Raw genomic sequence first — 12,161 nt, forward strand, 5'->3', positions numbered from 1 at the left:
GCTCAGCAAACACCTGCAGCCCAGGCAGCTGATATTAAATGCTTTATTTTCAATATTAAAAACCAGTATTTTTAATAACTAAACAATGCTAAATTCATCTTACCAAAAACAAAAAAAAGATGAGGTTTGGGTGGGGGGGGGTTCTACCAGGGACGCTACAGCCCCGGCCTCGGCCGGCAGCAACAGAGCCCGAACCCCCCCAGCCACACACGTACCGCAAGAGCCCGGGGGCCACAGCTCCCCAAAAGGACAGGGGCAGGGCCAGCTGAGCCCCTGGAACAGCCACCATGGGCCAGGGGACAGAGCCGGCGTCACCACAGCCCCCCAGGAGGACGAGGCCAGGCTCGGAGCCCGGGGGGGGATTTGGCACAGTGAGACCCCCAGGGTGGGGCAGCCCAGCCTGGGGCAGGAGGGGGCTGGGGTAACCCCGTCTGCCCCCGCCCAGCACCAACATGGACCAGGACCAGGAGCCCGTGTGTAATTCCACAGCGTGATCCCATCCCAAACCCACCCCGTGGCAGGAATTAGTGTCAGAAAGGAGCAGCAGGCACAGAGCCCAACCTGGAGAATAGCCCTTGGAGAAGCCACTAAGAGAAAAAGGCCACCTGTGACCCCCCACCGTGCCCCTCCTCGGGCTGCTCAAGGCCTCTGCTGCCCACCTGGGAGCCAGGGGATCCCCACCGGGCTCCCCTGGGGACAGTCCCTGTGCAGCAGCCAGAGCCTCCTGGCAGGCAGGGAACGGGGCTGTAAACTGCAGGGAGCTGGGCATGTAAACACAGACCAGGGTATGGGGGGGCCGTGCCCGGGGGCTTCTGGCCCCCCACTGCCCCAAGGGACCAAAACCAGGGGACAAGGGGGGGTCCACAAGCCCCAGCCCTCCCCGTGGAGCCGGGGAAGCAGCAGCATCCCCCAGGAAGGGGGCTCTGGAGCAGGGGACAGTGACACTCGACCGTGTATAAAAAAGGAACTGATCTTCCCCGGGAAGAGTTTGTGCCCACGGCCGGGGGCCGGGCAGGGGGTGTGCGGGCAGTGCCGGAGCCGGGCTGCAGATGTTAGAGAGGAGGCGAGCCTACGTTACAGGGGAGGGGGCGCGGGGGTCCAGTCGAGTCGCGCGTCCCGGGAATCCGAGCACTGAGATGGGTCAGGGAGGCCAGCGATGCCTGCGGGCGAGGCAGCTCCTCAGCAAGAGTTGGTGGGGATCAGGATAAGCATTCCCTCTGCTCCCCCCTTCCTCTATGAGCCCCAGGGATCACAACTCCATCCTCCCACGATGGATCAGGAAGCCAGGGCACTGCGCTGGGGTCGCAGCTCCAAATCCCACGCCCACCCCAGGGACCACCAGCCTCTCACAGACCTCACTTGATGAGGATCCCCGTGGGCCGGGCCTCGTCCTCGCTGGTGTTCCTCAGGTTCTGCTCTGCTTCCTCTGAGGACCTGGGGCAGAGCAGGGTGAGAGGCACTGCCACGGCCCCTCAGCACCGTTTACCCCATTCCCACCCCACTCACGCCAGGAAATCCTTCACTTCCTCCACGGTGATGTCCCCGGTGGTGTCCAGCGGGTTCTCCATGCTGCTGTTGGGGGAGTCGATGGGGCCAGGAGAGAAGCTGGCCGGGTGCTCCTCAGGGGACCCTGGGGAGTGACGGGACAGGAGGGATTGGGGACAGCCAGGACACAGAGCCAGGCTTGGAGCAGGGCTGTGGGACACCGTGTGTGTGCAGGGACAGCGTGGTCACTCACGGTCGCTGTCCGAGGGGGAGTGCTGGCCCTCGGAGCTGCGTGGGACGTGGGTGCCGTTCGCCTGCGGCAGCTTCGGCGTCACCGTTGAGCTGTTGCTGGAAGGAAACAGGCAGAAGTCACGGCCAGAACCAGTGTCACAGGGAGGGTGTACAGGGGTTCCACCACAGCAAAGCCCCCCACACCCTCAGACAGCCCACCTGAGGCAGGAGGTGTCCTGGAGCCGGGCGACCTCCAGCCGGCACAGTGGCTCCGTCACATTCCTGGCGCTCAGCGAGAAGCGCTCGAACTCGGATGGTGAAATTAGGTAGAAACCTACAGGGGGGACAACAACGAGCCTCAGGCATCACCCACAGGGCTGCAGGTGAAGTCAACATCCCATCAACACAGATGTCACCTGGTGTCCTCACCCTGGCCGTGCTTGGTGAAGACACAGGAGGCAATGCCACTGATGTCCTCCTTACGGATGCAGCTGTAGTGGACCTGGGGCCGCAGGCTGGGCACGGTGAAGATGTGGATGTCCCCCAGGTTGGTGAGACAGGCCAGGCAGTTTTCCAGCCTCTCCTCGGAGCCAGCGCTGGCCAGGCTCACCAGGGCCACCTTCCGCACCCGGCAGCCCTCGTGTGCTGTCAGCTTGAACTTGGTCTTGGCACTCACTTTGGGCAGCGTGAACACCTGGGGGGGCAGGAGGAGCCGGGCTCAGGGGAGAACAGGAACCTGCAGGGTTTAGGGGGCACCTTCCCCTTGGATTCACCACCGTAGAACAGGCATAGGAGTGCCCCCAAAACCTGACTGGTCACCTCCAGCCCCTGCGTGATGAGGACATCCAAAGAGGACAAGGGACATTTTGTGTCCCACCTCTACCGCAGCGGGACACCGAGCCCCGCGCTCACCTTGAACTGTTCCTCGGAGGAGATGAGCATGGAGTGGCTGCCCTGCATGTCGGGGGCCTTGGCCAGGTCCCGAGACACCTCGTAGGGCTCGGGCAGGGGGTTCCCCCGCCCGTCCAGCACCGCAATGGCCACCACTGGTGCCCGGTGCATCAGCTGGATCTCCTTCCCCAGCACCGCCTCCACCGCCCGCTCCGAGAACTTCTCCTGTGACGGCACCTCCAGGGCGTAGGCGAACACCGAGCCGGAGTTGGTCCCTGCCCACATCGTGGGGCCGTGGTGGGCGGCTGTGGAGGTGGAGCAGTGTCAGAGCCCCCTCCCCACAGACCCAGCCTGGGGGCTTTTCCCAGGGAGAGAAGGAGGGAGAGGGGTCTCACCGTCACGGAGGAAGGTGTCGGCAAAGTAGAGGCACCGCACGACCCCCGAAAGCGAATCGTCAGCCGAGCGAGGCTCGATCCGCCGCTGCACCGGCGTCATCTCCACCTCGGGGGGCCCCGCCTGCTCCGCCAGCTGCGCGTTGGCCTCCTGCACCTGGGGAGGGGCACAGGCTCAGTCCCTGCTTGGGGGACGGGGAGCTGCCATGGTGGGCCCCACTCCCTCTCCCTGCCCACCTTGCTGGAGGGGCTGCTGGCGTTGAGCCTCTTCTTGCCCGAGACGCGGCTCTTGCGGATGCGGCGGAAGGACTGGCGCAGGGACTTCTTGAGGGACTTCACGCGGGACAGGGGCCCCTCCATGGCCAGCGAGTCGTTGGGGTGCAGCGTACACCTGCGGGCAGTGATGCTGCTCAGCACCCACCGTGCCCCTCCAGGGGTCCCCAGCACTGAGGCCCCCCATACCTGGCCAGCACGGGGTTGCGCCGGTAGTAGTCGAAGAGCCCGAAGCCGTGGCTGGTGCCGAAGGCCACGAGGTTCCACTCGGAGTGGAGGGTGACGGCGGTGACGGCGGCGGGGGGCACGCACTGCACCAGCACGCTGGGCTGGAAGCCGGGGGGGAAGTGGAGGGGCCCGTTCCGGGGGGCCAGCCGGTCGTGGCCCTTCCAGGTGAAGCCCTCGCGGTCCTGCAGCAGGTCCACGGTGGCCACGCTGACCGTGTGCTCCGACTTCTCGTCGCTCAGCTCCATCACCAGCACCTGCAGGGACAAGCAGAGACAGGGGGACACTGGACCCCACCCCAGCCAGCCAGCCTGCTGCACACCGGGGGCTAAACCCAGGCTAGGAACCCTTCAAGGACAACTGTGGGGGTCTGTAGCCCCCTCATGCTGTGGGTGGAGGAGCCGAGAGGTGCTCAGCAGCCCCTGCTCTGTCCCTGCCACCTTACCTGCCCTGCTGTGCCAGCCACCACCATCTTGGCCGTGTACTTGCAGAGCGCGATCTTCTGCACACCCAGGCGCGGGTCATCGCTGTAGGGATCAAAGCAGCCCACCTGCGGGAGGGGACAGCTGAAGGGACAGCCAGGACCCGCACCCAGCTGTGGGACAGCCCCCCTGCACCCCCACAGCCCTCCACCAGCTGTGGCACACGGGCCACTCTGGGCATCACGCCCAGGAGAAGTCTGTCCCCACGCACCCCCCGGCTGTGTCCCCCATGCTGGGGCAGACCCATGGACAGGGCCCACGGAACAAGTGTCCCTTGTGTCCCCGCAGTGCGTCACACAGCAGCTGTGCCCTGAGCCAGGGGACACGTCCCCGGGGCGCAGCCGGGATGGCTCCAGCAGGTGCATCCCCCGTGCCCAGCTCTGGGTCTGCCCCCTCCAGTGCTGGCAGAGCCGGGAGGGTGCCAAGCTCCATGGTAGTGTCACCCTGCCCAGGGGACCTCACCTTGCGGAACGGAGGCCACTCCTCCTCGCCCGCCTGGTTGAGGCTGTCGTTGTGCTCACAGTCTGTCTGGAAGATGTTGGCGGTGCCCAGCTTGTAGAGGGGCTTCAGGGAGACCCCCGAGGCGTCCCAGAACCGCACCGTGCCGTCCTCGTGCCTGGGCGGGGGGGTCCTGTCAGCGCGGGGCCCCAACATCTGCCCGGCCAACAAGAGCTGCCTGTGTGCTGGCAGCCCCCGTGCCAGAGGGGGGGCACCGGGGGACAGCGGGTGACACGCTCATGCCCAGCCAGAACAAGAAGGGGGAGCCCACCCGAAATGAGGGAGTGGATGCCACCACCATCACAATTAGCAATTAGTGCCATTAATCTCCCCTTCTGCAGAAATGGGTGTGGATGTGTCCCCTCTGCATTTTAGGTTTCCCTGCTGTCACCCCACTCACCCAGTGAGGAGAAGCCCCCTCTGTGTGGGCTCCTGGGCCAGGTTCTTTCCCCCATCAATGGGCCAAGCCTGGAGGGAGGGATGGAGAGGGGATGGAGGAAGGGATGAAGCCCACTGGGCCATGCTGGAAGGGGCTCAGCAGGACCCCTCCCCACCATCCCCATCACTGACCGCAGAGGACTGCCGGGGGCTCTGCTGCTCGCCCACACTGACGATCCTCTCCCAGAGCTTGAGGGGCACGTTGGAGACATGGCAGGAGCAGGTGATGGCAGAGGAGTGGAGAGGGGCCAGGTACGGGGCAGGGATGGTGGGCCAGCCCGGCGTCTGCAGGTCGATGGCCACCAGCTCCTCCTCCACCAGCACCACGAGGGCTCGGGGGTTCTCAAAGCCTGGGGAGGAGGGAGATGGCTGCACGTGGAGACCCCCACACCACCACCCACTCCCCGGCTGGCCCTGGCAGGACGTACCTCCCTCGGGCACCTCTGCACTCTGCACAGTGAAGAAGTCAATGACGCGGGAGGTGAAGTCGAGCGTGGCCAGGGTCTGGCCCTGCAGCACGCTGACACAGTGCCTGTCACCGTAGCTGGCCCGTGGCATCCCCCCACTGAAGATGATGAAGGGGTTCCTGGGTGGGACGAAGCAGCTGCCATCAGACCCAGGAGCCCCAAGTGCCCCCTGTGCCCAGCCCAGCCACCCACCTACCCTGACTCGCAGGTTCGCCAGAGGATTTTGCTGATGGCTTTGCAAGGGAACGGCCCTGAAACGAAGAACCAGCCCTGGCTGCAGCACTGGGATACGTGGGGATCAGCTCCCACCCCCAGAGCCCCCCAGACCCCGATGTGTACCGTAGGGGATGGTGGACATGACGGGCTGCTGGCTCCTCTGGCCAGTGCTGCTCACTGCCCACACCATGTAGCCGCCGTCGCTGTGCGAGCTGACGATGCTCTTCCCGCTCTGCTCCCAGGCCAGGCTCTCCAGCTGCTGCGGGGCCACACGGCGGGCTCAGCACTCGCATGGGGACACCCCCACACACCCACACACAGAGCCACGGCCCCACCACGCCAGCCCCGGTACCTGGTTCCCCAGGAAGAGGTGCTGGACAGCACGAGTGCTCTGCTCCCACAGGACCAGCAGCCCGCGGCTGTAGCCGATGAGCAGCCGGCTGCCGTGGCGTGGGTGCTCCTGGATGGACTCCACGGGCCCCAGCGCCTTCCCGCAGCGGTACTCGTCGGGGACACTGCGGGGGGACAGGCACAGGGGGTCACAGATGGGCTGGGGGGGCTGGGCACGGGGCGTGGGGTCTGCAGGGCTCTCACCTCTGCAGGATCTCGTCCGGGAAGAGGGTTTTGTCCTCCAGCAGCGTCAGGGTGGGCAGGGTGACAAAGTACACGGCACCGCCCTCAGTGCCCAGGCAGACCATGGCACTGGCAGCCAGCGGCAGGACCACTGTCACCCGTGTGATGCCAGGGGAGCAGCTGGGGGGGGAACAGGGGCTGCCTCAGCACCGTGTTGGGTCTGGGGGAGCATCAAAGAGACCCCAGACCAACCCTGCTCCATCCCTTCATTCCCATCTCCCTGAGTGCAGGAGCACAAGGGCAAGGACAGCCTCAGTGCTGGACTGCAATTACACCCATTAATCACCCCGGGGGCCCTGCCTGCACCATAACAATCCAGAGCTGTTCCCTGCACTCAGCACCTCAGCTGAGATCAGAGGAGCATCCCCAGTGGGGAAAACACCCCCACCGCGGGGAGAGGACCTTGGCCCCCGTCCCGCCCCGGCAGCCCGGCTGCTCCCACGCGCCGTTCCCAGCCGTTCCCAGCCGGCAGCGGCCGCAGCCCCGCGGGGGAGCGGCTCCGACCCCCCCCCGGGCGAGTACTTAGCGCTGCCGGACCCTGGGCGGCCCGGGAGGCCGAAGCTGCGCGTCTCCTCCAGGTGGGAGCAGCCCTCCTTCTGGCACACCTCCCACAGGTGCAGCGTGTTGTCGTCCAGCAGCGACAGGAGCCAGCCCTGGGGACGGGGGGGATGATAGAGGGGGTGTGTGAGGTGCTGGGGGGCTGCTGATGGGTTCCCCCCCTGGGACACCCCCGTACCTGGCCGGGAAGGAAGTGCAGCTGGGTGACAGTGGCTGTCTCTTTGTGCAGGCCTGTCAGCTCCACACCTGGTGCGCCATATCTGGGGGGACCGTCAAGGAAACAACGAGGGAAGAGCCCCCCCATGCCCCCCATAGCAAACCTCAGGACCTTCAGAATTCCCTCAAGTCACAGCTCTGCCTGCAAACACCAATTCAGCCCCATGTCCCCAGGAGAGCCAGGGCAGAGCATCCCTGGCTGCACCCCCTGCCAGAGCTGGCCTTGGCACCACCATCCCCATCCAGGCTCCACCAGGCACCTCCAACTCCAACCAGGATGCTCTGAATCAGCCTAAAATCCACCAAACACCTCCAGCTGGGACACTGCAGGTCAGGCTGGGATCCACCAAGCACTTCCAGCTGGGATGTCCCGGGTCAGGCTGGGATCCACCAGCCACCTCCTGCCAAGATATCCCAGGTCAGGCTGGGATCCACCAGCCACCTCCTGCCAAGATATCCCAGGTCAGGCTGGGATCCACCAGGCACCTCCTGCCGGGATGTCCCGGGTCAGGCTGGGATCCACCAGGCACCTCCTGCCGGGATGTCCCGGGTCAGGCTGGGATCCACCAACTACTCCTGCCGGGATGTCCCGGGTCAGGCTGCGGCCAGCACGCACGGCTGGGTGGGTGTGCGAGAGGCAGCGGGGTGGGGTTCGGAATGCGCCGGCACAGCCGCACTCGCCCGACTGGTCCCGGCTCCTTCGGCGACGCCGCTCGGCGGGACCCGCGGCAGGACCCGCGCAGAGGCGGCGGCACCGCTCGGATCGGCCCGGCCCGGCCCGGCCCGGCATCCCCGGCACCCCCAGCCCGGTGTCAGCAGGGCAGCCCCAGCCGGGCATGCCGTGCGCTGGCAGTCCTTGCCCCTGGCCGCCGCCTGGTGCCCCGGGCACAGGGAACCAGCCCGGCGGCTCTGCCCGGCCGGACAGGCAGGGGCTGTCTGGCAGAGCCAGGGGACAGCCACGGAGTTTTGGGGAGAGCAGGCGACAGGGAATGAAGCAGGGAGCACGCAGAGGGCTCTCGGTGCTACACGCATGGGGATGCCACCCATCCTTGCTCATCCTGGGGTCTTTTCCCACCCTAAATTGTGCCACAAGCTGAGAGCCCTCAGGGCAAGTGGCTCGGGCACACCAGTGTCACCAGTATGTGGGATGGGGGTCCAAGACAGACCCTCAGCTGCCCCAGGAGACCCCCCAAGTGCTGGCTGCCCCTCAATGCCATGCTGCCGGCAACCAGATCCACCCAGCCCGGCCGGGAGCACCCAGGGGTGCCCCCACTAACCAGTAGCGCCAGTCAGGCCAGCTCCGGCTGCTGCCTCGCCCGGCCCCGCCAACCTCCAGAAGCATCTTTTTGGAGGAGCGGGCACGGGGTACCACGCTGGGTACCACCCCAAAACCATCCCCGCAGAGGATGCTCAGAGCACCGCAGCCCCCCACAACCGCATCGGGGACGGGGGGGTGGGCTCAGCTGGGACCGGCACCGCGAGTGGGGCGGCCGGCGACGTCGCGGCCGGGCTGGCACCCGGCAGAACAAAACACGCCATCTTTGTGCTCGGGAGGCGCGCCCCGACCCCGCCGCCCCCGCGCCCCCTCCCCGCATTCCTGCGGCGCGGGGCCCCCCGAGCACGGCCCGCATCCAGCGCTGGCCGCCCGCCAGCAGCCCTCTGAAGTCTCCCTGCACGCTGCCGGCAACAAAGCCCGGCCGGCCCCGCTCGGCGTCCCCCCGCTTCGGCCCCCCACCCGGCACCGGGCTCCGCGCCCACCGCAGCCCCCTCCCCCGAGGGCTGCAGGGTGGGCAGGAGCCCCCCGGGAGAACAGCAGGGAGGACCCCCCCACTGGGGATGCCCCCGAGCTCTTTTTTCCCCGCGGCGTTTCGGGCGAGGTGGGGGTTTCCTGCAGCCGCCCCCTCGCCGCCCGGCCCAGCTGCAGCACAGCTGGACGGAGGGATGGACGAGAGCCGAGTGGGGGCTGCCGGCTGGGCCAGGAGCAGCACAGCCACGTCTCCAAGCGCTCTCCGGGATGGGGACAGCCAGGGCAGCGAGTGCAGGAGGGTGCGGGAGGAAAAGGATACAGCTTGACGGCTCCCGCCTTGGTGCCGATGGCCATCACACGCAGCACGGGGTCGTAGGCCAGGGCGCTGGGCTGGCTGGGGAAGCCGTGCTCCACCGTCTGCCATGGGGACAGGCAGGTCAGAGCGGGACCCCCCGCCTCCGACACCCCCAAACCTTCCCCTCACCCCCACAGCTCCGACCCCGCGCCAGCCTGAGCATCACCCTGACGTGGGGCGTCACGAAGATGCTGCTCTGTCCCCCAGTGCCACCTTGGGGAGGGGGGACATCACTCCTCGCCCAGTTTCCACCCAGCACCCCAAACCCCATCCCAACATCCACACCGCGGGCCGGGGTAGCTCTGCCCTTGAACTGTCCCAGCACTTTGGGGATGGGACCCCCCTGCTCCAAACCCCCGAGGTGAGGACACCCCGGAGAGGCGAGCGGGACCCCCAGTGCCACATCACCGGGCGGCAGAACCAGGCGAGCGGGACCCGCCAGCGCCAGGGCCGTCCCCGCCGGAGCCGCGTGTCCCCCGAGGGCACCTTCCCAAGGAAGTGCCGGCCGTCCGGCGTGCCCGGGCTCGCCGGCTGGGGAGGGGCTGCCCTGGCGGCGGGGGGCACCCACCGGCCCGGCCCGCGCTGCGGGGACCGCGGGGCTCCCGAGGGCAGCTGGGCCGAGCAGCGCCGGCGCGATCAGACGATAGGGAGGCCGCCGGAGCCAGACCGGCCGGATCCCGACCTGCTCCCTTTGTCTGGGGCATCCGAGAGGCGCAGCGGGGCGGCTTTCCGCACCCGCCGGCGGCGGCCGCTGTCACCCCGGCTCCTGCTCCCCTCCCCGGGGACACCTCCAGGAGCCCATCCCCAGCCCATCCCCGGCGTCCCGGCCCGTCCAAGCGGGTCCCGAAACGCCCAGGGGGCGAGGAAGTGGACGCCGGTGGGTCATGCTGAATCCCCCCGGGATGCGCGCTGCGCTGGAGGACGGAGCTGGGACGGCAGCAGCAGCACAGGGACACCGCAGCGATGCTTTAGGCCACAAACCAACGCGGTGACACCGGCGAAGATTTCCCCCAAAAGCGCTGCCGCAGCTGCCCAGCACTCCCAGCCGCAAAGGGGGGCCCGGCTCAGCCCCCCGCCCGCAGCGGGGCCGCATCCGGCAGGCTGCGCCGGCCGGCCAAGGCTCGCTCCCGGCCAAATTACAGCAAATCCCAGGCAGATCTGGAGCTCGGGAGGAAAAACAACCCTTAATGGAAGGCAGGTGGGCAGCTGCAGGGCTGGGGCTCTCCTCAGCCTCCCCCCGGGACATCCCACCGCCACACACCCACCCTGGGCACTCCTTCGGGCGGGATCCGGCCGGGGCACCCCCAAAAACAGGGGGGCTCTGGCTGGGCTGAGCCTCGCACCCCGGCCAGACCCTCACCCAGGGCAGCGAGATGCGGGGTCGGGGCTGTGCTGGGCAGCGGAGCCGGCTCCGACCCTCAGCACCGACACCCCGCGGCCCCACCCCGCTGTGGGACAGCCCGGGGGTCGCTCCGGGGCACGGCAGCGTCCCCGCGGGAACGGGGCAAGCGCCCCGCAGCAGCCCCGGGATGTGCCGGGTGACGGAATGATGATGGGCTCGGTCCGGGCTCACCCAGGGGCTGCTGCCGGGGGTCTCCCGCCCCCCGAAAGGCAGGAGAACGGTCCCAGTGCCACGGCACCAAGTCCCAGGTGGGCACCACATGTCCCCAGGGAAGGGTCTGGCACCCCAGGGCTGGTGGGGGTCGTTCTGGGGTTGTTTGATAAGCCTGGGGGTCTCTCCCGCCCCAAATGAGGGGGGTAAGTGGGAAAACTCGGAGTGAGGAGTGGGGCAAGGGCTGGCCTCTCATGTTCCCACAGAGACACACCTCTGGGGCGCCAGGGAACCCCAAAAGCACAGGGGTCATCACCAGCCGGCTCACACAGGGGGTCCAGCCCCCCGATATCCCACCCCTGGGGACACGGGGTGGGGGGTGAGCCCCACAAGGGGGATGCGGCCGGGGATGCTCCAAGGCCGGACAGGGAGCGGGACCACGGGCACCCCGAAACGCTCCCGAGCGAGGACGGGGGGAATGCGCGGGGCAGGGGGAGCGGGAGCCGGGGGGCTCCGGGGAGCCCCTCCAGGCGGGGCTGGGGACAGGGATGTCGCGGCGCTGAGGGGGCGGCATCCCCTCCCGGAGTGCCGCCCTGCACCGCACCGGGAGCAGCGCAGCCCCCGGTCCGCATCCCGCGGCTCCCGGTAGCCGCCCCCGGGGGTGCATCCGTGCCCGTTCCCGGGGAGGTCCCGGTGCGCGGCTCCCCCGGGGGTTCCGCCGGTGCCGGGGGGCGGTGCCCCGCACGCTGCTCGCCTCCCCGCGGGCAGCATCCCGCCGGGGTACCGGAGCCCCGCGGCCCCGGGGGGCTGCCGCACCCTGCCCGGTACTCCCGGTGCCTCCCGGCGGCCGCCGCCCCCCCGGGATCCACCGCCGCGCCCCCCGCTCGCTCTACACGCACCTTGCTGAAGGCGAAGAGGTCGTGGCGGAGGCGGTCGCGGTGCGGGTCGGCACCCTGCCGCCGGAACCGAAACTTCATCATGGTTGGGCCGGCGGCGGCGGTGGCGGCGGCGCGGTACCGGGCGGGGCGGGCGCGGCCCGCCGCGCGGCAACGCGCGCCGCGCGCCGCGGCCCCGCCCACCCGCGCTGCGCCTGCGCCGCCGCGGCTGCCGATGGGAGGTGTAGTCGTCCAACTCGACGCCCTCCGCGCTGGGTTTATTTATATTATTTTTAAAATACACTTCTTTCGGTTTCTTTCCTCCTCGTGGGCATGGGGAGAGACAGCGAGGACGCCCCAAGCCTGGTCATCGTGGTCACAAAGCCCTCACAAACATGGGGTGCCGTGGGTTTAGGGTCCCACAGTGCGCCCCACAGCCGTGGGGTGCATCAACATGGCGGCGCCCCGGCCCTCAGCATCCTCAGCACCCACAATGAGCACCCGAGCCTCTTAATTCCCGGCTGGCGACTCATTCTTACCGCCAGGCCACCGGGAATGTTGTTCCCCACTCCCCCACGGCAGCATGGCAAGGTGGGAGGGGGAGCAGCCTGCCCTGCACCCAGTTTT

General features: G+C 68.2%; 1 protein-coding gene across 2 annotated transcripts; it reads right to left on the reverse strand.

Annotated features, from left to right (window-relative positions):
• Positions 1–29: 29 nt before the first annotated feature.
• Positions 30–11,693, reverse strand: LLGL1 (LLGL scribble cell polarity complex component 1). Of its 2 annotated transcripts, none has more exons than XM_039731794.1 (23): positions 11,559–11,693; positions 9,072–9,169; positions 6,968–7,049; positions 6,769–6,884; positions 6,193–6,351; positions 5,951–6,113; positions 5,722–5,857; positions 5,579–5,633; positions 5,344–5,501; positions 5,048–5,265; positions 4,878–4,945; positions 4,442–4,595; positions 3,943–4,047; positions 3,462–3,754; positions 3,237–3,390; positions 3,003–3,156; positions 2,629–2,912; positions 2,146–2,410; positions 1,936–2,050; positions 1,739–1,833; positions 1,507–1,630; positions 1,355–1,434; positions 30–1,160 (listed from the first exon to the last, which is right to left on the reverse strand). In XM_039731794.1, the coding sequence occupies exons 1-22, from the start codon at positions 11,637–11,639 to the stop codon at positions 1,356–1,358; spliced, it is 3,156 nt and encodes a 1,051-aa protein (XP_039587728.1). In that variant the 5' UTR covers positions 11,640–11,693; the 3' UTR covers positions 30–1,160; position 1,355. The 2 variants fall into 2 exon arrangements, with proteins under 2 accessions (XP_039587728.1, XP_039587727.1); XM_039731793.1 differs by having other exon boundaries at positions 6,754–6,884.
• Positions 11,694–12,161: the final 468 nt, after the last annotated feature.

The sequence above is a fragment of the Passer montanus genome, unplaced genomic scaffold (genome assembly GCF_014805655.1).
Source record: "Passer montanus isolate IOZ18808 unplaced genomic scaffold, ASM1480565v1 scaffold8, whole genome shotgun sequence".
In the NCBI taxonomy this organism is placed as follows: Eukaryota; Metazoa; Chordata; class Aves; order Passeriformes; family Passeridae; genus Passer; species Passer montanus.